The sequence below is a fragment of the Dromaius novaehollandiae genome, chromosome 23, assembly GCF_036370855.1.
Source record: "Dromaius novaehollandiae isolate bDroNov1 chromosome 23, bDroNov1.hap1, whole genome shotgun sequence".
In the NCBI taxonomy this organism is placed as follows: Eukaryota; Metazoa; Chordata; class Aves; order Casuariiformes; family Dromaiidae; genus Dromaius; species Dromaius novaehollandiae.
In genome coordinates, this window is record NC_088120.1 from 3,328,697 (window position 1) to 3,352,267 (window position 23,571).

General features: G+C 40.7%; 1 protein-coding gene across 1 annotated transcript; it reads left to right on the forward strand.

Annotated features, from left to right (window-relative positions):
- Nucleotides 1-336: 336 nt before the first annotated feature.
- ZMPSTE24 (zinc metallopeptidase STE24) lies at nt 337-22,782 on the forward strand. The gene is made up of 10 exons (XM_026102500.2): nt 337-515; nt 1,984-2,130; nt 7,575-7,661; nt 10,466-10,582; nt 13,347-13,499; nt 13,939-14,080; nt 16,424-16,584; nt 17,810-17,914; nt 20,286-20,429; nt 20,776-22,782. The coding sequence occupies exons 1-10, from the start codon at nt 399-401 to the stop codon at nt 20,998-21,000; spliced, it is 1,398 nt and encodes a 465-aa protein (XP_025958285.1). The 5' UTR covers nt 337-398; the 3' UTR covers nt 21,001-22,782.
- The last annotated feature ends 789 nt before the right edge of the window (nt 22,783-23,571 follow it).

Here is a 23,571-nt window from a genome sequence, read left to right on the forward strand (position 1 = left end):
GAGCAGCTGCACAGCCGTGCCTGAGGGGGCAGGCGGACAGGGTGCCTCAGCGCTGCCCCTCCGCAGGGAGCGTGACTGCCCCCAGCTCCGCGCCTTCTCCGGCCCGCTCCCCTCCTCAGCCCTCGCCCTCCCTGCCCGGCCCGGCCGCCCTTCCTGGCGCCGCCGCGATACGGCCGCCGCCGCGGGCCCGGCCTCTCCTCGGCCCCGCTGCCGCGGCCCGGGCACCCCGCGGGCCCGAGCCCCTGCCGGGCCCCGCAGCCGCCGGCCCGGTCCGACGGACCCGCTGCGGGGCTGCGGCGGTCCCCGCCCGGCCGCCAGCTCCTCCGGGCGCGAGGTGGCGCCGCAGCGCGCGCAGCGGAAGGAGGAAGCGCGGGAGAGGCGGCCGTGCCGGGCCGGTCATGGCGCTGCCCGGCGAGCTGTGGGCCGAGCTGCCGGCCGAGAAGCGCATCTTCTGCTCCGTGCTGCTCTTCTCCTGGGCCGTCTACCTCTGGGAGGCCTTCCTGGCGCACCGGCAGGTCGGCGGGGCGGGGCGGGGCGGGGCGGGGCGGGGCGGGGCGGGGCGGGGCGGGGGGCTCCCGGCGGGGCGGAGGCGCTGCGGCGCTCGCGGCTCGCCCTCACGTGGCTGGCGGTGAGGGGCGGCGGGGCGGAGGCCGCGAGAGGAGCCGCGGGGCCGGGGCTTGTGCTGGAGCCGGCTGCGGGCTGGCGCCGCCCCGGGCAGCGCTGGCTCGGCCCCAGCCGGGACGGTTGGCGGTTGGCGCAGGCAGCGCTGGCTCGGACTAAGCCGAGAGCGGGACCGGGGCGTTGCGTCGGCCCCGTAGGCAGGCTGCGGGCGAGGACCGCGGGGTGCGCTCGCTGGGCTGGGCGTCGCGCAGCGCCCGGTCGGGGGACGCGGGGCAGCGAGCTGGTCAGATCTGCGGTGGCAGCCGGGGAGGCGCAGTCCTGTCCTGCTCCCCGGCAGGTCCCTCGCTCGCACCTGGCCCGTGTCAGAGGCCGTCGTGAACTGTCTCGACTCGCTGCTATGCAAGAAGACGTTACGCTCTTCTCGCTTTTGCAGGATGGCGGGGGCACTCGCTGTCACGCCGTCGAGTTAAGTGAGTTCACGGACGGCTGTGGCAAGTGCCGGGAGGTCACGCTGCCAGGGGAGGAAGAAGCAGTGTTGCCTTTTCTTGGCAGCAGTGAGCCGTTAGATCGGCTAAGCCCCATGTGAGGCTGCAACCCCATGTTACTGTGGGCAGCATCAGACAACGGGGCTGGATGAGCACCCGGGAAGGCACAGAAGGCTTTTAGCAGGCTTTTTGAGAAGGCTGCTTGTAAAGAAGTCCACTTTTTCGCCTTGTTGGTTGGTCAGAGATGAATCAGTAACACTGAACGGAGAAGGATGCTCTGTTCCAGTAGAAGGACAAATATATTTTGAGGTGACAGAGGTAGGAGCTTTAGGAAAAGAAGAAAGGATAACGATAAGAAGAGATTAAAAACACTGAAACAAGATAAGGCAGTGAATGGAATAATGATTTTTAAAATTAGAAAGTGGTGAGAAGTTCTCCAACTGAAAGTCAAATAACTCCTCATTTTTCCAGCTAAATTATAGATACATTTTTCTGTGAAGCTTCATGGTTCACAAGGGGGGATCTGGTGCCTAGTCTGGAACTCGGCTTAGTCATAATCATGGCACAGTAAGCTATATCTTGTGGGGGGAAAAAAAAACTAATTTGTGTGCTCTTTATATAATAACTTTTTATATTAGAAAGAAATTAATAAGTAATGAACTCAGTTTCTGCTTGCAGCATAATAATCTTGTTTCAATTTTATATTTGCAATTTCATGGAAGAAGCCAAGAGTTAGGAATACTTGTTTACTTGTAGTGTATTACCTTGCAACTTTCTGTGGTAGCCCATGCATCCATGTTATATATTACTTGTTAATCTTACTTCTCTCCTTAAAAATATTAGATGTGGACTTTAAGTTTCTTTTCCTGTTTTTCAGAGACGGGTGTACAGAACAACAACACATGTACCATGGGAATTAGGACAGATCATGGATTCAGAAACGTTTGAAAAATCTCGTCTGTATCAGCTGGACAAGAGTACTTTCAGCTTTTGGTCAGGACTGTATTCAGAGGTTGAGGGCACTGTAAGTACCTGAGCTGCCCCAGCGCTCATATTATGTTTTTCATACAGTTCAGCTGTGAAATACTCAGCTTTTGATTCTTAATAATCCTGTGCAGCTGCACTACCAGGACTGTGGCATATCGCATCAAACATTGTAATTTGGTAGGTTTAGGATTGTGTGTTTCGTGTCTGTGCCTGTATTTGCCATATTAAAAGAAGGTTTTACTCAGACAGCATGCTCGTGTCCAAGTGGAAGATTTGAAACCCTTACTTGCTGGATTTATTGCTTTTCTGCTCTGTTCCTGGACTGCATGAACACATTCATCTCCCGTCTTATTTTAAAATGTCATGAAAACAAGATATATGAAAATATGACTCCTACAGCTGGCCAAAGTTAAAGTTGATGTGTGCAATAACCATATGTGCAATAACCATATGTAACCTCATGAAGTTCAATAAAGGGAAGTGCAGAGTCCTGCATCCAGGGAGAAAACTGAGGGGGGACCTTATAAATGTGTATAAATATCTGAAGGGAGGGTGTAAAGAAGATGGAACCAGATTCTTTTCAGTGGTGCCCAGTGACAGGATGAGAGGCAGTGGGCACAAAGTGAAACACAGGAAGCTCTGTCTGAACATGAGGAAAAACTTGTTTACTGTGAGGGTGACTGGTCACTGGGACAGGTTTCCCAGAGAGGTTGTGGCATCTCCATCCTTGGAGATATTCAAAAGCTGTCTGGACAGGGACCTGGGCAATGTGCTGTAGGTGACCCTGCTTGAGCAGAGCGGGTCGAACTAGATGATCTCTAGAGGTCCCCTCTAGCCTTAACCGTTCTGTGATTTTATGATATGTAAGGCAACATCTGTGAGTTGTTTCTTAAGTAGGTTAATATATTTTGCAAATTCTTCTTTATAAGTGTTTTGTTATACTACATACTAATGTGGGACCATGTCAAATATTCCAAAAACGCATGATAAAATGGAAGTAATAGTCAGAAGGTGCGTACTGAAAGTAGATAAAGCATAATTTCCGAATGCAGTCTTGTTTCACACTGTGCAACTATAATGTGTATTGTATTTTTATAAATTAGTGGCACAGCTGACCTTTTATGGTTTCCTCTGCCAAATAATTAAGCAGCATTAGAATTATTTTAAGTGGTTACAAATACAGACCTTTTTCTGTGTGTGAAGGGATGCAACTTCTTTCTTTTTTAGCTGATATTTAACTAGAAGATAGAAAGGAAAATCTGTGAGAACAAAAAAAGTACCAACAGATGTTTCTGGAGTGTAAGAACAATTACATTTGGCAGTAAAGTTTACATATATAAAAAAATAGAGCCTTAACTTAGAACAAAGTATTTATGTGTGCTGTATACAAATAGTTTTAAGAAAAACCTTTTCTGACTTACTGCTGAAATATATTGTTCATCAGTAGCACAACTGAGTGAAAAAGGAATCCCCAAATGCATGGCATTGCAAAAATATAATTACTGAGTATAGTATGTCATTACAGTGATGTACTTAAGACAGCAAAAAGGTTAATTAAAAAGATAGTGAAAGTACTATTGTATAATAGTGTAAATCATATAATTATATGACAGAAAAGCAGTTCTTAGGAGCTATGACCTGTCTTAATTCTTGCATTTTCTGATCTATGGGTTTTGTGCAACCTAACACGTATGTTGCATTTCATTTAGTGTGTACTTACAAACGTGTAATTACACGTGTCAGTATAGCTTTTGTATTCTCATTGTTGGGCTTTTTGGTATACTGTGTAGAACTCTGGAGAATTTTTGTGTGAATTTGGAAAGCCTCCATGTTTTTGACTGACTTTGGAGTCAGTATTTCACTGGAGAAATGAAACTGTCCTACAGCAGTGGGTTAGTGGACAGGGTGCGATGATACCACCTGGGAGGTGCAAGAAGTCAAAAAGTTCTGAAGCTTTAGCCAGAACAGCCTCCCTCCTTTGTTTGAAGGAAAATACTACGATTGGAATAAGCCTCTTGTGTTTGTTTAGCAGGCACTGAATTCAGTGGCAACTCTATCTGTAGGCTGTGCTTGTCTTCATCCATGTTTCCTATTGTGCCTGTGTAGGAAAAGCACAGCCGTTGTTTTGTCTCATGACTTTTTCTTTTCTGTCCATGTTACTCTAGAGTAGATCCACAATGATTTTGGAAGCTGTTGGAGCAGTTAAAAAAAATTACTGCATCTAGCTGCCCCCTAAAGCTCAGCCACCAAACCTGGACTATGTTAGTGCTTCCTATTCAGCTGTCAAAACCAGGTTTTGAGTCAAGCATCTCAGCTTACGTGTTCCAGTATTTCAGCTGTGATGGTGATAAACAGCTAGGAAGAAGTTCCATCTGAAACACTGCTGCTGTTTTCACACTGATGATGGTGCTTTGCTTTTTGTGTTGCAGTGACACTGATGAACAAAAGCCAAGGAAAGAACACGGACTATGCCGGGGAAAGCCTCCAGCTATTTAATTAAGCGGTGTTCTGAGTAAGATGGTCTCAGAGCATTCAGCTGAGATACCATATGCTCAGATGGTGCTAGTGCCTTCTTTCTGATCTTCTGAAGAAGAAGTTAGTGTTCTCAGTCAGACTTGGTGGGGGTGGTCTTAGGATCCTGTGTCCCTGAACTTCTTCAGTTTGGAATTTGCAGTGAGCTATCCTAGGAGAGTTACTAATGGGCCTGCAAGCTATTTGCTAAGACAGCTTTGTAGGAGCAAAGAAACATTTACAAGTTCTTGAGTGTGGATTCAGCTGTGTAAGTTTTTCTTAGCTAGGGCTAAAAAGATCTACCACCGTATAATGTCCCTCATAGCCTGTCTGTGCAGCTGGGTTCCTTCATCCAAAGCTGTGGATTGTTTTACATTAATTCTCTTTTGTTACTAATTTTGGTAAGATGTTACCTGGATTCCTTTGCAGCATCAACATAGATTTGTGAAAAGCTGCTGTTTGTAGTGCTTCCCCAACTAATTTTATATTCAAGTCCCAAAGTTTGTGTTTGTTGTTGAACACTCAGACCTATTTGGAATGATAGGAGGGAGTTATATTATAGCTAACTGTGAGCTTTAGATGATCTGCATGGTTTGTCCTCTCTGCTGTCCTTCTTTGTGTTTAGAATTTAGAATTCCCCAAAACTGGGTTCCTTTTTAAAACTCTTAGTTTTTATCCTGCCTTCTCCTTAGTGAAGTACACCTTCAGACTTCCCTGGTATTTTGTTCCTGCAAATGGAATATTCCACTTGGATGGACACTTCCCCCCCCCCACCCGCACCCCAAATCCACTATCATCCCAGGACAAGAGGCTTTCTTGGAAGATTAGTAGAATTGGAAACCTGTTTATCTTACCCATTTTCTTATGTTTTAAAGGTGAGAAAAAAACATCTAGGTAGTATCACTCTCCCAGATATATTAGTTGGTCTAAAAAATAGACAGTCTTGGAAGCATACAAGGCCGCTTCTGGTCTGTAATGTCCACTGTATACTGAAAAGCTAAATACCAGTTTGGAGTGAAGTTTACATTTTAATTAGTTATCAGCTGGCCCACTTTGAGAGATAGGGTTGTCACACTTCGGAATAGAGCAGATGTTGGAGTTAGAGAACTAGAGTGGTTATTTTTTTAAGAGATAATGGCTAACTTACAGCTTGTAGAACATTGAGAAGTTCCTGCTGTGTACATGCTCTCTCTTAGCGGAGACCCTGAGTATCCAGCTCAATGTAATCTCCTTTTTTTCCCATCTTCTGCTGCTAGCAGGTCTACACTTGATACATATATCCTGATAGATTTTGATCACTTGTTCTCAAACTGTATTGAGCTTTGAAGTTTGCCTGTTTCACTTCAGACTTAAGGAAGAGCTTGTATTTCCAAAAAACTGATTGTTCCACTTAACATAACTGGCCTAATAAATAAGACTTAACCTCAACCTGCAAACTTGGTCCTGCATATTCCTACAGTGTGATGGCTGCAGCATGATTGCTAATAGGAAAAATGCCTCTGGTTTGAAGGCTGCAGCAATGGCATGGTTGTAACTAAGGCCATTATTGCTGTTGGATTTTAGACAGCTTTCTCACAGTTGGGCTGGTAGCCCTGATATGTAGGGTCCATGCAGCTTCTTCTGCAGATATGTGCGATGGTGACTTATCACTCTCTTCTGTGTTGTTTTGAGGCATGCCTTTCCATTTCTCAGGACATATCCTTGCATAATCAGATTGTGTCAGAGCTGAAGAAAGGTGGCTTCTACTGTCTGGGTTTGCTGCTTCCTTAGTGTATAGACTGTGTCCGTCCTTGGCTTTGGAAACCCCTTGAACCTGAAAGAGGCTGTCTTGTCCAAAGGTCATGGAATTGGATGACGGTTTCAGAACTTTTTGCTTTTTATAGGTAGAAGTAAGATTCTTTAACCTAGTAGGTTAGCTGAAGAGGAGGCTGTGTCAGACAAAATTACTAGTGTGCTTTGCTTCAGCCTTTAACTGTGTGGGTTTCTTTTTAACTAGTAATTATAATCAACATCATGCTAAGAGCTGTCTTTGCTTCAGTGATTGGTACTTTCTGGGTTTTCCCAGGGTTTTGTTTTGTTTTTGTTTTTTTTGTTTTTTTTGCTTCAGTCATTTCCATCTCCTACTAGATTATAAAAATAAGCCTTTTAAAAAAGGGTATTGCCCATACCGTAAGACTGCCTACTTGAAAACTGCTTTATTAATGATGCATCACTTGCTAAGAAAATAAATGTGAAATATCTGAAAGTCAGGCTGTTCAACAAACACTACTTCCCTCTGCCTTAACCTATAGTTAACACTTCACTTCAGTAGCTCTCTGGCTGTGGTTTCACAAGCATTTCTTTGATGGCAGTATATCTTAAGTAGTCCATTCCCTGTCTCATGTCAACCTGTATAGCAGGTGAGTACTGAGCAGGAGGCAGTGTGGAGCAGGCACACATGGGGAGAGCAGGAAGCTTTCTTAAAATGGTTAAAGCAGCACTGATACTGAATATGAAATTATGGCCTTATTCTGAATATCTGTGTCCCACTAGGGAATGCATGGGAGACTATTCCAAAGCAGTCTAGTTGCTGAATCTTGACTATCCCCAGTAAAGATGGGATGCTACAGATGTAGGGCAAATAAGTTCTGAGATCTTCTGGAAAATATGCCCTATGTCTCAACCAATATAGCAGCCCAGTCTACAGTAAGTAAGTTCGGAGATCTGCTGGTGTTTCCCACCAGGCACAAAAAACAAACAAACAAACAAAAAAACCCACCTGACCTGAACTCTATTTCTGTAAAGGAAGAATGAACCATTGCAAAATATTCCTGGTTTTCTCTATGCACTGCTAAAGGTGGGGGGCAAAAAGCCTGATTATATAATTTTTCTAATTCACCCTTAAAAGGTACTTGCCATGCTGACATTTTCGTTGGATGAGATGCCAGATCTGTTTCATGTTGTCTCTGTGGTGTGTATTTTGTTTTTAAGATGATTCTGCTCTGTGGAGGAATTCCTTTTCTCTGGAATCTGTCAGGTCAAATCTCTGGTCACGCTGGGTTTGGACCGGAATATGAGGTATGCAGCCTTTAAGTATTAGTGGAACTGTTTGCTTCCTGAACTATCCTGTTATAATTTTTATTTTTAAGGTTCCATTTACTTAAAGTAGGTTTTATCTACAGGTACAATACAGTAAAAATAACAGATATTTTCTAGTGAGCACAATGATTGGGTGAGTCTGAGGATAGATAACGGCGTGTGACTTTTTTAATTAGTTTACTTATTAAATATGGCCTTGTATGTTTGTCTCAAAGCTATTTGGCTAAAGTCAAATGAGGTGATGGGTGTTTTCTTGTTTGTTTGTTCTTAAAGTTTTTAAATCCTAGATGTGATCTTCCTAGATAGTAAAATGGTAAGAAAGTTGAAGCTATTGCTCTATTGTCTTTGTACTGTGGAGGAATTCAGCTGTTTTTTCAATGGTGCAGATCTTCACAAACAAGAAAAAATACTTTAACTATGTATTTTAAATTTGTAAGAAAACCATATCCTTCTAGATAATACTACCCTGGAGGGGCCGTGCTGCCTTTTCCTCTCTGTCCATCCATCTAGTGTGTGTGTTTGGCTGTTACTTTATCTGTCATAATACAGGTTTGAACGTTCTTCCAGTATTAATTAGCTCATCCTGCCAAAATTGAAATTTTGATCAGGGTTTTGCTCCAGCCTTAAAGCTATCCAACAAAGGCTTATGCTGACTTTGGACAAGGCTAGTAGTTCCGTTCTGTAATATCAGGGATTTTTATTAACAACTCGAGAGACTAGTGAAGTATAGGTTTAGATTTTCTCCCCCCCCCCCTTAGCGCTAATTACAGATGAATTCTGCTGCCTTTAACAAAATACTAAGTTGGAACATAACAGTAGCCAAACTGGATCAGACACGGAGACTTATCTAATATTGTGCCATGATATTGACTGCTACTGCCAGCCCCTTCCAAAAAGTATGAGAGAATTGGCACTGTGAAGTTGGAGTCTGTGTAGTTATTTTCAGTGGCTGGGTATTAAAGACCATGTGTGATGATTTTTTCCATCCAGTTTTATACCAAGCTTCCTTCCCCACTCAGTTTCATGAGGAAATGAAATCTCTATTCCAGATGAGAAAGAAGGAAAATTGAGGAAACAATGAATTCTATTCCAGAAGCACTCTTATTTCCACGAAGATTTAATGGCTCAAGAAAATCTGAAACTTAATAAATTAGAAGTTTACATTAAGACTTTATATTGCTCCTGCAGATATTTGTCCTCTCCCAAGAAAATGAGCATGTCTTCATCTGAGTGGCTCTATATTGATAGATGTATGGCTAGCAGGACAAAATTCTTCAAATAGTTGAAGTTCTTATTTGACTGTTGGCAATTCATGTACAAACGATACCCCTTTAGCCTGTGGACATTGCAGGCTCTTCATAAAATATACTGCTGCCCACTTCTGGTTCCAGAAGATACGGGAATCTCTAGACAGTTGCTCATTAATAAAGACTGAGTACAGCAGCATCAGGCAGAAGCTACAATTATAAGTTGCAATCTATTCAACAAGCTTCTTTTCAAGAAGAGTCTAACTTTTGGGGCAGCATAGAATGTAAGTGAAGTGAAAGTGTTCTTCCTGGAGGAGAATTTAATAATAAAAACATATACACTGTGTGCTTTTTCCTAAGACTCATGCCTCTTGTGGCATTTTTGATGTGTTGCTACTTATTCCTGCTTGAATCACTGAAGCCCTGGGTATTTTAATGCTATGACCCAAATTAGGTGGCATACACAGAAAATCTGACTTTCTTGCCCAGCTTCTATAATGGGGAAACAAAAAAAATCATCTGCTCAAGGGAGATGTCTGTCAACTCACCCTGTTTTCATACCTGGAATATTATCAGATGTCTTCAGTTGAGGTTGAGGAAGGCTTAGAAATGTATGAAGTGTTCCCTTACCTCGTTGTTAGGTTGCACAAGTCCTGACAGATGTCATACCTGCCTGTGGCCTAAGTGACTTAAAAGCAGGTACATATCAGTTCTCATCTTGAAAATTTCCCTGTACAAGCATAAAATCTACCTGGCAACACTATAATTAGTAGGGAGAGTGTTTACTGGGGTGATGCCAATTTTGTCTGAGCTGCTGTTTATAACTGACCTAAGGAAGGCTTCCCAAGCAAAAAAGACTTCATTGTTTTGTTATCATAATTTCGTTTTTCTCCATTCCAAAAATTCTGCAAAAAGTGTGGATACGTGTCTTGTCAGATTTAAAGCTATTGCTTTTTGGACAGTTAAAGCTCTATTTTATGTGAAAGTCACGGGTACGTTAATGAGTTGTCTTTTTTAATTGAAGACTTATTTAAGTAGTTGTGACTTCTCTGATCTCTAGTTGCACCATAAGAAACATAAAAGTAGATTATATTTATTTTGTATTCTAAAGACAAGAAATATTGAACAAGACTTAATACTCTGTAGAGATAACATGGATACAGGTGAACATCTATTCTATATATTTAATGTATGCTAAGGACAGGAAGGACTATTTTTACAGTTTGATCTACTGTTCAATATGATTTCAAAGTTTTCAAGCATTGTGCAGTAACTCCTTTATGAAGATGTTATGCTGTGGCTGAACTTAAAATATTTTAAGAAAGTCTCCAAATGATAGAGCTTTTACGAACATAGGTAGGTTATTCCAGTGAACAATAATCTAATCATTACAAAGGTATTGTTATTTTGGTGAATTTATCAAGCTTTAGCTTCTAACTAGTTTCAGTTAAACGACTGATATAAAATGCATTTTGACAACAGGAATATTAACATCAGAACAGATCAGTAAGTACTAAATCTCTTTTCTGTGTTTAGATTGTTCAGTCATTGGTATTCCTGCTTCTTGCAACACTCTTCAGTGCAGTGACTGGTCTCCCATGGAGTTTATATAACACATTTGTCATAGAAGAGAAACATGGCTTCAATCAACAGGTATTGTTGATAACACATGTACTGACCTAACATCTTCAGTAATTTGGTAGCTTAGATGGACTAGTATGTCCATAGCTGTGCCAGAGGTCATTATTTTTAGGAATGTTTTAACTCAGCCTACATAAAAATAAGAGCAATGATATTCTAAACCTTGGATTTTGATGTATTTTTTTTCCTCTGTCACACATAAGAACCAATAGATTGGACTGCCACTGCTTCTTGCTTCATCTGAAAGCTTTCTGTTCTATTTGACAAACTTGTGGTGTCTAATTTCCTTCAGCGACTCTTCTGTGGTTGTTGCAAAAGTCCTGTAGCACATCAGAATGCATCTGAGTGAGGTCATGCCTGTAAGCAGCTTCTTTAGCAAAAAGGATGTGTATTTTAGTGGTGGAACTGAGGACATTTCATACCTCAGTTGTTCATTGTTGGCTGAGGTATTCTTTGCCCTTTATGTATCCTTTCAGAGAAGCCTGGATAAATGTTCATACAGTGACAGCTAAATTACTGCTTGGCAGGGACACTTCTGACCTCTAGACACTGAATAGATGAAACAAAACTGAGAAATTATTTTCCTCCTCATTTTGTTTCACTCATTGGTCTGCATTCTGGAATCAGCCTTCACTAAATTAGAATATTCATCTCTTCATTTGCACTTCCTTTAGATACTCACTTTATTTTGTAATATCTGGGCTGAATTTCTTAATTTCTCTCACTTACTTAGTTTAATTTGTTCTATTATCAGTATCAGTTTTCCTTGGGAGCAGATTTTCCTCTTGAGAGAGGAACCTCAGTCTAGAACCTCAGTTGTCATTACACCATTTCATATCAGCATTAGGCTTGTTTTCTTCTTTTGGACCCAGCTAGTGTTGTCTACAGTACTTTCTGTTGCAAGTCTATTGGAAAGTTTTAGGTTTAGTGAAATGAAATTTGGATGTGAATGCAGCAGATCAAGTTGTTTGACTCATTATTAAGAGTAGAGATGCTCTGGCATTTGCTAATTTCATTTTGCAGTTTCCAAGGAGGCAAGAGAACTGAGCTAGCTCTGAACAAGCTAAATTAGTTTCTCTCTAAACTAATTATATTCCTGGCAAAATGATAATTTGATGTTTCTTACTCCTGTTATAAAACAAGTAAGAAAATAAGTAAGGAAGAAGGCTCTAAAAATGCAGTGATCCAATTTCCAACCCTTCTCAATCATCTTTGAAACAGAAGTGCACAGATCCTGACACATCCTCTATTTTCTTGGTTCATCTCAATTATATAACGGCACTTCCCTCACTCCCCCTCTCCCAGGGAAGCTCAGTGTTGAAAATTCTCGCTGCACAATTTTGCCTTGACATCTTTGTGTATTCTCTGAAATTGCAAAGTTATTTTTCTGATCTTTGGATACTGTGCTAGTGGTGGCTGCTATTCCAGGCTTCGGGAACATGACCAGCAAATGTGAAAATTGTTCCAGTTAGTCATAAACCTTGAGCTTGTGACCGACTCAGAATTTTGCTTATATTCCATTTAGCTGTCTGGTCTTAAAAAAAGAAAAAAAGAAAAAACAAAAACAAAAAACTTGTGCTTCTAAAACCATTCATTTGTCTTACTTCTAACAGTCATTTCTTTCTCTCTTTCTCATAGTAGCTAGCAAATATTCTTCTTACTTTAAGTGATGATGCACATGACCATTTGTATACTAGGTGATTCTGAGTCACAGTGCTTTGATTCCCTTCCCTTCTGCAGTTTTGTGTACTAGCCTCAGACTTGCACCTTGATTGTCTCTCCTACATCAGTGAGGACTTAATTTCATCTTTGTGCCAGATCAACAAGCTCTTCATGTCAGGGACACAAAAGTCCAAAGAATGCTGTCAGGACTCTTAAAGCATTAGAGATGCACCAGATTGACAGACCAGCTGGTGCCACTCTGCCTCAATGCTAGAATGAATCTCAGTGTTTCCTGTTTTGAATTCCATCAGTGATTTTCTTAGCTCTGCACTAGCAAAAGCTTACTGTGTTTTTACTTTATCTTTTAGTATGTCCATCTGCATAGTCTCCCAGTCCTATTTAGACTCTAGTAAGACTCAGGGTACATTGTCATTTAACATTTGCTTTATGGCTGGAAAGAACTTGACTTGAATATCTATCAACCCTTTAAGGTACAGAGTGAGCTCAGAGCTGTGATCAGGCCTTACCTCTGTGCAGAAGAACCAGAGAGAGAGATACTGAACTAGCAGCTCAGGCTTCTTTAAAACCATATTGAGAGCCTGCAGAGGTGATGCTCTACTGAGGGTAAGGAAGATTCTGGGGATATGCTCTGAATATTTTCTCCATAGAGCTGTTCTCTCAGAACCTGGGTGCTTGACTGTTGTCAGTGCAAGCATTGTGCCATATTAAAAGAGAAAAGGAAGACTTGGCATTGAAGCCCATGTGTGATATTAAGGGCTTGATTGAGCTATCTGTTCATTCTTTCTGGAGCAAAGGATATATGTCAAACACAATATAAGGATTTGCATCCGATCTTAGCAATGAAAAGAGTGCCTTTATATGGACTTGGAATCCCAGGGGATGTAAAGAACAACAGCTATCAGGAAGTGAGAAGGTTCTTCCACCTTTTTTTGTAACCAGCTCTGCTTTTCTGTAGCGCACATCAGCATTACCATTTTGTGTTTTTTGATTTGTCTTATTTTGTTTCTGTACATCTCTGAAGGGATCAGTTCATTAACCGCTGCGATGCATTAATATTTACAGTGTAAATATCACTAATATCCTTTTCTTGCAGACACTGGGATTTTTTTTTAAGGATGCCATCAAGAAGTTTATTGTGACTCAGTGTATTCTTTTGCCGGTGACATCCCTCCTGCTTTACATTATTAAAATAGGGGGAGACTACTTCTTCATCTATGCCTGGCTCTTCACATTAGTTGTTTCCTTGGTGAGTAAGAGAATACATTTTTGTTGCTTCCAAATGGTAGCTTACTTGCAGGATGATATGTGCTGAGCTTTGAAAAAAATAACAGAAAAAAAATCAGTGAAAAATCTAAATCTCCTTGGAATTTTAGGGTCTTCAGTCTTTAACAGCATGTTTTATTTTCAATGTATTTGTTCAGGAATAACAGCTCATATTAATTGTCCACATTAATGTGATATTTTCTATTTTATCTATTTAATACTGAACTGTCTATCAATTAAAAAATAAGCATTAAAAAAGCTTTAAAATAGACACTGGAAATACAATGGTATATGGTGATAGGTTTTCCTTTTTCGTAAATATAGAAAGGATTCCTGCCCTCTTTTTGTACTTGCTGTGTTCCACTTCTAGTAGTAAACACACATTTTTATGCCTTGTTTTCAATATCTGTATGTGTTTGCAGGTACTTGTTACAATCTATGCAGACTATATTGCCCCTTTGTTTGATAAATTCATTCCGCTTCCTGAGGGAGAGCTCAAGCAAGAAATTGAAACAATGGCAAAGAGCATTGACTTCCCATTGACTAAGGTGTATGTGGTTGAAGGTGAGATTTTTGAATAAAAAGACATTTTAATTTTAAGTTCTTGGATTTTTAGCTTTAATTATGGATGCTGCAGAACAGGAGTTGCTTACATTCTCCAACTGTTGTAATACTTGTCAAGGTACATGCCACTTTCCTTTTTTTTTCACCTTGGGATCAGAATGGTGAAGTTGAACATAGAGCCTTAACTCAGCATTTTATTGGAAGCATTGTCTTAGATCTGTTGAGCAGAAATATGTAGCACAATAAGAAATGGAAGCTGCTGTCCTAGATTCCAATTTTAGAACTTTAAATCAAAAAGTAATTCTTACCTTTTCTCATCTATGTTCAGCATTAATTGCCTCAAACTCTTTAATGAAGCCATTAGAATGGTATGAATGATAAAACTTCCTGTTCCTTCTAAGTGTCCATGTGGACTGTTTCTTATGGTGTGGCTCGATGGACCCAGCCCCTCTACTTGGTATCATAAGCTTTGCACTACGTAGTACTGCGGTTTTGGTCCTCTCCTCATGCTTAGCTCACGGTACCTAATGTGGAATATGAAAGCTGCCGTTTCACTTTCTCTCCACCTTTGCATTCTTGGAGCACTCTACTTTTTTTTTCCACTGCTACTCATTTTGTTCCTTTCTGTTCTTGATTTCAGGGACTTTCCCAACTGGTCTTTTTTTTTTTTGGTTTGTGCCACTTGGGAGGCAGAGGTATTTTTATTGCCTTGGTGAAAGCAGTATAGGATGGAAAAAAAGAGCTGAAATGGTAGAATTTTCCCTTAAGAGAAGCTAATGAAGACTTCAGCGTGGACCTGTGGCTTTCACAACTGCAGTCAAAAACTTCTAGTATTGATATACTTGAGGCCTAACAAACTCCCCTTTCCTAGCAAAGTTGAAACTTTTCAAAGCTTGGGAGTCATTATAGAGGCTTGTCAAATAATTGAGTTTTTAATTTAAGCATTGCTGACTGTCTCCTAGCATGGACTTCTGTCATGAAGGTTAAAAGGAAGCACTGGAAGCCAATTGCTTGTGCTCTGGCACCTCTGTGGCATACTATTGCATTGGCTTCTTCAGCATCACTGTATTAAGTGTTAGTGATTTGCAATGAAGAGAGGCTTCCAAACCCCCATTTTCTCTCCTGGCATCTCTAAGAGTGTTGAGCTAGCACCATTCCCTGCTGGTATGGGGGTCTGATGTGGGAGCATCTCTTTGCCAGTGTTTTTCTGCATTTTTTCTTGGCTCTCCCCACTCCAGAAATGACTTCTTAGCAACATGTACAAAAAAGTCTTTTAATCTCAGAGTTCATTCCATGAAAATGTAGGTTGCAAAGGTTCCTTCTCTGCAAGCAACACTGTATTGGAGGATGAAGCTTTTTATGATAGGTAGGTAAATGGAGACTTCACTATGCTGTGGCTGATGATCAGTTTTCCTCACTGAGAAGTGACTGGAAGCTGAGGCTTCCTTCTCTGACCAGTCTCTTCCTGCATCAATCTGTCTTGGTTTGGTGCTGAAGTTACCATGACCATACCATAGGGCAGAAAATTCCCATTGCATGCTGCCCTAAGAAGTTGATGCAGCTCGTATGTTTACAGTGAAGGTTTGCCTTCAACTTGCAGTATCTTATCTTCTGCTGCCAAAAACAGAGCTAGCTTCCATCTCTTCTCTCATAGTCTCTCAGTCCTGATGTTGTAACAGTTCCTGCCATCTAGACAGCTTTTTTTGATCCACTGAAACATGGACAGTTTCAGCTGGTCAAATAAACTGTCTAGATGAAAGTAGCTGTTAAAATTTGCCTATTTGCCCTAGCTCTTTTTATCTGTTAGGAACTGTTACGAATACAACATTTTTAAGAGTCTGTCTGAGATCTGTACTTCATCTCCTACTCTTCTCTCTCCTCATCTGCATCTGATTATAACACCTTCAGAAATTCAAATCATCTTTGCTGGCACATTCAAAGAATTCTAAAATGCACCCATCAGTCTCTTTACAAGGAGGGCAGCAAATTTCTTTGCAGAGTACTTTCCTCTCTGAACCTGAAATTGCAGTAGTGTTTTTCTTTTGGATAGTACATTGGTTCTTGACTGTTCTTGTGCTTTTAGTGAGTTGGACTGAACACCTGCGATTGTATGTTGCAAATGAAAAATCACTATTGGAGGTAGTGAGTGAGATCATCTTTACTTAGGTCATTTTAAAATATGCTTCAGCCTGCAAGCTTATTTGCAGGGAGTTGGTCTACCGTTCATATGGGGTCTCTGAGAATTCCTTTGGAAGAATCTGTTCCAAGTAAGACTGCATAGATAGGTTTCAGTGCACAGGATTATTCTGACCGTGGTCTCTGATGTAAATCTTCCCTGATCAGGTTCTAAGCGTTCTTCTCATAGCAATGCTTATTTCTATGGATTCTTCAAGAATAAGCGGATAGTGCTGTTTGATACCCTCTTAGAAGATTATTCTGCTTTGAACAAAGAGCCAGCAGAAGGAGCCGATGGTGAGAATGAAGAGACAAAGTCTAAAACCAAAGTGAGTTCATATTTGTTCTTCATTGTGTTATTAACATTAACTTCTTAGGGAGATGTTTTTTGCTTGTGTTTCCTGTGTGTATCGTAAAGGTCCTGAGTGAAATGCTAAAACCCAAAACCTGATGATTTCATCACCAAAGAATCTCTGAGCTGGTGATAGATGGAATTTCTGGGCCTGTGAGTGAATTGGTGCAAATAATCTTAAGGAGACTTTAGAAATCCACAAGGGCTTTAGTAAAACATAGATTTCTTCCATGTAACAAATAAGGATGGATAAAATTGGTGGAATACTTTCTGAAGAGCCTGAAGGAATAATTATGAGAAGAATAAATTGCCTCCTGCAGCCCATGGTTAGGCCAGTGTATAGACTGTTGTTCACTCTGGCTTGTGTTTCTTGTGAGCATGTTGGTGGTAGAATTCTCTTCATCCGTGGTTTGTGGTATGGCATACTGCAGAAGTGAGTGATGGGAGGAGGGGATTTTGAGCTCACCCACACTGAAAAATCCAGAAAGCGTTCTCTATAGTAATAATGAGAAGCACTTCCTCCATTCCAGGGGGTTCTTCAGCTACCTTCTCAATACACAGGCCCGCATACTTGCTTCTGACTTGCTAAGGGCTTTTGTACCTCTGAAGTTACAGAAGTTCATCATCCCTTTGTTGCAGGGATGGGGGTATTGTTATTGTCATTCCTTTTTTAGTGAATGCAACTGTAGTACCTTGGAAAGCAAGGCTCTGTTTTGAATGTTGAAGGAAGGAGAGAGAGGACTCTGCTCAATTACTCATTAAAAGTCTTTGGCTCTGAATGTCAGCTTGCATTGTAACGCCTTTTCTTGGGTAAAGAAAGAAAAAGATGAGGTTAACAGATGGTAGGAGAGCGTTTGGAAGGCAAATCTTCCAGCATTGTTCCAGGTCTGCACAGGCTTGTCTGCATAGATAAGAAATAAAGGATCACCACCTCATGGTAGAAAATTATTGAACTTAAAAGTTTATTTTTTGTGAGTGACTTCTTGAGTCTATCTCATTTCATAACGGACAAGCCCGTCCAAAAGGCTCAGTATGAAATTGTATGTTTATCTTTATGCTGCTGGTATAAGGGAAGAGCGACTTCCAGATCTTGGGGCATTTAATGACTTAAGTGACATAAGGAAAACAAATTAACAAGTAAGAAATTGGATCAGTTGTGTTCAGTCATATCTGATATTAGTTCGATTTTGTTACTCCCTCAGAATAAGAAACAAGGATGTAAAAATGAAGAAGTTCTGGCTGTACTTGGCCATGAATTGGGTCATTGGAAACTAGGTCACACCATCAAAAATATTATCATCAGCCAGGTAAGTTACGATAAACTAGTGGTTTTTCTAGAGCATTCTGTAATTACTGTCCTTTCCAAAATGCCTACTTCCAGATTTGCAAGTGTATCTCATGTTGATTGTGCCGTACACAGCAAATGGCCCCTTCTGTGAGTACCCCTTAGTCCACTCTCCTCCTCTGTTACTGGTTTCCAGCAGCAGACCTGTAATTCCTTTGCCAAGTACTCCCTTGGCGTTCCACATCGAGTTCTTCTCTCTGCTCTCTGAATCTGGAGTGGGACTGATGTTTGCACACAACTAGTATTTATGATTCTTTTGTCTTGCACCAAACACCCTTGCATGTTACAGCTCATCCCACTGTTCCCAGCTCTTACCATTAAGAGTGTGCTCATACTTCTCAGTAAGAATAACAATCCAAAGCTTGCATCATTCTTACTACAAAGCATTTTCTTCTTTTTTGCATATATTTTGGGATTATTAATTGTACACGGACTTCATGTTTTCCTAGTAGCTCTTCTGCTACATATTTTGTACACAAGAAGTGTATGTGACATGTATGCTTGTATCCACCTTTCCTGGAGTCTTTCTTGCGCAATTGTATATTGGGATATGGCAGGGGGAGCAAATATGCTGCCATTTATCTGCTGTGCAAGTACTGCAAAGGAAGAACACTCCAGCGTGCTGCAGCAAAGCCTGTGTACACTCAGATGTGTACTCCACGTGTACAGCAAATACTGCGTACAGTTCTGGTCTCCACATCTCAAGAAGGACATGGTGGAGTTAGAGAAGGTTAGAAATTAGAAGAAGGGCAGCTAAAATTATCAAGGGGATGGAGCAAATATTGCACGAAGAGAGACCAAAAAAAAAAAAAAAACCAAAAAAACTGGCACTTCAGTTTGGAGAGCAGAGGATTATGAGGGAACATGACTGACTCAGGAGGGCACTTTTTTTTTTTTTTTTACATTGCATTTTCATACCTTGTGCACCCTTTACTGGTGAATAACCTTAATGCATCCTTCTTGGTGCATGCCCAAAATGGGGATGAATATTGAAGCAGTCACTAGAGATCTGCTAACCTTGCATTTGAAGTAGAAAAGATGAATATTGAAGCAGTCACTAGAGATCTGCTAACCTTGCATTTGAAGTAGAAAAGCCTAATGGTCTGTTTACTCATGCATTTGCCTCTGGGCATTGCACAATGCAAAGGAATTGCTCCTCAAACCTCTTCTGCTTCCTGACTTCAAATGCTTTGGTTTGCAAGGTTCAGCAATGTGTTGCTATGGCTATTTTCTGTTAATTTACTGTCATCAGTCTGCCATATTCTTTGGTGTAGATTTATCTTGTTCCAGGTGACAGAATGCTGTTCTGTTTTTTCCTTTTTTTTTTTCTTCTTAAGCTATTCACAAGTTTTTCAGGCTGTAACATCACTGTCCAGCTTAAGCTCCTTTCTATCCCTCTCTTTCCACACTAGCTTTCTCTTATCCACCCAATTAAATACTTCAGTGAGGTCCTTCTTACCTCCTGCCTTGATTAATGCAATTATATTCCAACTTCTGACATCTGTGTTGATCCCTACTAATTAAAAAATAACTACTTTGATATTTTCTATGCTGCTAACTCATGTAACCTTTGTGTTTGGATCCATCTTCCAGTTACTGATATCTCACTGTAATAGGTAGATTTTTATCCTCACTTCCAAAAATATCCACAAATCTGTTTTCTACTTTTTCTGTTGGCTCTTTTCTGTCACAGCTCTCCCTCTCTCCCTTTTTCTGTCTGTATGTTTCAACCATGCATTTTACCTTCCACATTACTCTGAAAAGACCAAACAGCCACCTGAATAGATTGAGAAGGTACTTTCATCTTCTCCAGAAAACTTTGTAAGATGTGATCCTGCCTCTTGCCTCTGAAAAGCCAGCCAAGCAAAGCACTTGTACACAATAATGCATGGCTTAGATGGAAGAGTAGATTGTTTCCAGAAATAGAAGTACAGCACAGTGAACAGCACATAATGCTTCAAAGAAAGACTTCTGACATGTTTGGTTTGCTTTTAAACTTTTTAGAATACATTTACTTCCACGGAGATAGATTCTCCACTCTGTTCCCTCCTCACTTATCTTGTCTTCCTGCCTTTTCATCTCCCTTCACTACTTAAACTTTTTTTTTCTTTTTTTAGCTCACTGATAGAAAATGAAAATAGTTACTTTATTGAATGTGTACACAGAGAGGAGGTTAAAGGTGGCCGTTTGCTCCTCTTTGTATATTAATTCTAAAGTAATCTCTCTCTTTTTCACTGGAGGTTCTGTGCCAATCTGTAATGTGAACACTTAGGCCATAATTTAGATTTATACAAAAAGCCCATCTTAACCAAGAATGTTGTTTCCTTTCCTAGATGAATTCCTTCCTCTGCTTCTTCTTGTTTGCTGTGTTAATTGGTCGGAAAGAACTCTTTGCTGCATTTGGTTTCTATGAGACCCAGCCTACCCTGATAGGCTTGATGATTATTTTCCAGTTCATTTTCTCACCTTACAATGAGGTAAACTGTAACTCCTGGAATTGGTCTTTCAGCTTTAGGTGTTGAAGTATCATCCTTTTTAAGTAATGATTTTATTTGGCTATATTATTACTTTAGAGAAGAGTTTGAAGTTTCTAGGGGTTGTACGTGGTATATCTCAATGTAATAAGTATGGTCAGTTTTCTGCCTTGGGTAGGACTCCCAGTTTCAGATTTGACCTGCATAAATCTTATTGAGATCATTCTAAAGCCGCAGCGATCTGTGGGATGGGGGGAGGAAGATGTTATAATGCTTATTTACTGATGCTATAAGGAACTTACAGATGGCTGAATTTTTAAATAATATTTTAATATATTTCTCACCACAGGTTCTCTCCTTTTGCTTGACTGTGTTAAGCCGACGATTTGAGTTTCAAGCAGATGCATTTGCCAAGGAACTTGGGAAGGCTAAAGACCTGTATTCTGCTTTGATAAAACTAAACAAAGATAATTTAGGATTCCCGGTTTCTGACTGGATCTTTTCAATGTGGCATTACTCCCATCCACCCCTTTTAGAAAGACTTCAGGCCTTGAAAGATGCAAAGCAAGAGTGACAGGAATCGTTGTTGGTTCAGAGACAGTGCTTCCATCTCAGAAGCAAAGTTCAGAGCTGCTTTTAAGATTGCTTTTTAAAAGGATAATTCCAATTAAGTGCACTGTTAAGAGTACCACACCCTGCTCTGAGAATCCTGAAATAGGTATTAAATTAAATGACATTATTTTCTTTTAACAGAAAAAGAACTGTGGGACTTAATTTAGAGAAAGTACTGGATAAAGACTTTTTTTCATTTGGCTTTTATCTTCATACTGTAGTATAGACTTTGAGGGAAGAAAAAAAATACAGACTCCAAAGCACATATTTTTTTCAGTTCGCACATGCCTTGAACATTGCTTTTGATTCTCTCCCCATTCTCAACATTCTGTAAGTGAGATGAACCTTCCTTTCCCAGTCTCAAACCTGATTCATAGTGAAGAGGGTTTGAGGGACTTGGCTTCTCGTGTGATAATACTTGTACTAGCCAATCACTGTTTGTGTTTAAAAAAAATGAATGCAAGTACTGGCCTTTCTCCTGGATTCAGATTCATGTCTGTCGTAGTTGAAAATGCTGCGTAATAAAACCACTTTCTCTGAAACGTGGGAATAAAGTTGAATTTCAGCTGAGGAAATGTACCATGATTTCCTTGAAAATGAGCATTAGTCTGTATTCAGCAGCATTATAATGGGATTGGGCTCCTCTTCTCCACTGTGTTTCTGGAGGAGTGAAAGGAGGCTATGGAGAACCAAGACAGGGCCCACATGTTAGAGAAAGTTGCTAATTCTCTGTTCTTCTCCGTTTTGCCTATGAGCAGAATCGTTAACAGCTTTTTCACACCTCAGTTCCTCTGTTGTCTTTTGCACCAATTTTTGTATATATGGAAGCAAGCAGTGGCTCAGACTGTATCAGAGCAGACTATTCATTCTGAGAGCAGAGGGAGGTGTGGAAGCACTCTGCGATGGGCCCTTTAGTTAATATGGAGCCACATGAAATATTAGTGTTGGAATACTTGGAAGGTGTTCCTCATCATCATTCTGATTTAAACAACCCAAGATAGTTTGTTCATACCTGATACAGGTTAGGGAAGGACAAAATGGGTAATTGGGGAGCAGCTTCTGTGTCTGTTTTCTCAGACCTTTCTAATAAAAGGTCTTTTCTAATAAAAGGTGAGATTAAATTTACTTTTGTTGACAAAGATAGAAGTTAAATATAGGTTTGTATGTGCCATACATATATGTGTTGGACCAGACTGAATGCAAACACTTCATATAAAAATCAGATTCGGTATCTGTGGTAAATTTAAAAAGTTCTCAGCTCTATGCAAAGAGATAACAGAATCAAAGCAAATTCTGATCCTTTCAGGTGTGAAGTATTCTTAGACACTGTTAGCTAAAATTTGCTTTTCTGACCACCTGAAATAGGGAAAAATGCCTTACCAGGTGATGGGCATGGCGATGTCTCAGGTGCAACAGGATGTAAGATGTTGCTGGAAGCTCTTTGTATGCCTTGTTCCGATTGTGTTTATATGCTAACAAATGTGAAGCTAAGCTACAGCCATGGATTTAGGAGACAAGTTTACAGATATGGGAAGCCTATATTTGTTATCTTAATTGCATTTAATAAATGGCCCTTAAAAATAAAAGGATTAACTTGGACCTGTCAATTCAGAAGACTAAATAAATGTGTCGAGTCTTGAGTTGCAGAGGTGTTGGTTGGTCTGAGCCTACAGAAAGCATGTTGAAAGCAATCTAAGAAAAGCATTTGTCTCAATCAATAATTAAAACTTAATTTAAAACTGAATTTTGTGGTTACTTCTGAAATTTTGCAAAATGGAAACAAAAGGAGAGGAAAATGGGATAATGGGGGAAATGCTACTTAGTAGGGAAGCACTTCAGACTTGAAATATTTGGGCTACCAGGTGAAGATAAGGTAACTGTCTGTTGCTCCCTTCTCTCTGTAGTTTATCTCTGAGGAGTTTCTCTCCTCAGTTCTTCCAATTGAATTGGTCATCTGACTCCTCTGAAGTGACCATGGGCTTAGAGTTGGTTCCAGTCTGCTCCAATCACTACTCAGCACTGGCATCCTGTTTGTTCATCCTCTGACTTTTTGCCTTCCACTTACTACTGTGTGGACATCTGGAATGTGTCAGCTACATGTTACAGACCTCCTACAGCTTCTAGTTGCTTGCTTCATGCATTCCTTACAATAGTCTAAATCACAGCTAAGCCTGTTTCCATGCAGCTGCTGCGTTTCAGATATCTAAATCCTCCCACCATGTCTACACAGCCACATGACCAGCCAGTCCAAACAGCATGATGATGAGGTTTGACTACCAGAATAAAACATCAGCTAGGCAACCATGTCCCTTTGGATTAATGACTGGTTCTGAGATAGGAAAATGAGAAAGCTAGATCACAGAGTCACAGTAGGGTTTAGGGCAACTTATGTTAGGATGGGGACAAAGCCAAGGGACTGGTGCCCTTGTGCTTCAATTTGTGAGAAAGCGACAAGGTTGAGGGAGTTCAGAGAAAAGAACAATTGTTAGTTTAGCCATCCGCATGCTCTACCTTGTCTTTCAGCTGCTGAGGC

Coding starts and splice junctions, on each gene's coding strand:
- ZMPSTE24 (XM_026102500.2), top strand. CDS start 399: ATGGCGCTGCCCGGCGAGCTGTGGGCCGAGCTGCCGGCCGAGAAGCGC. Junction 516..1,983: donor CCTTCCTGGCGCACCGGCAG/GTCGGCGGGGCG, acceptor CCTGTTTTTCAG/AGACGGGTGTACAGAACAAC. Junction 14,081..16,423: donor TAAGGTGTATGTGGTTGAAG/GTGAGATTTTTG, acceptor TTCCCTGATCAG/GTTCTAAGCGTTCTTCTCAT.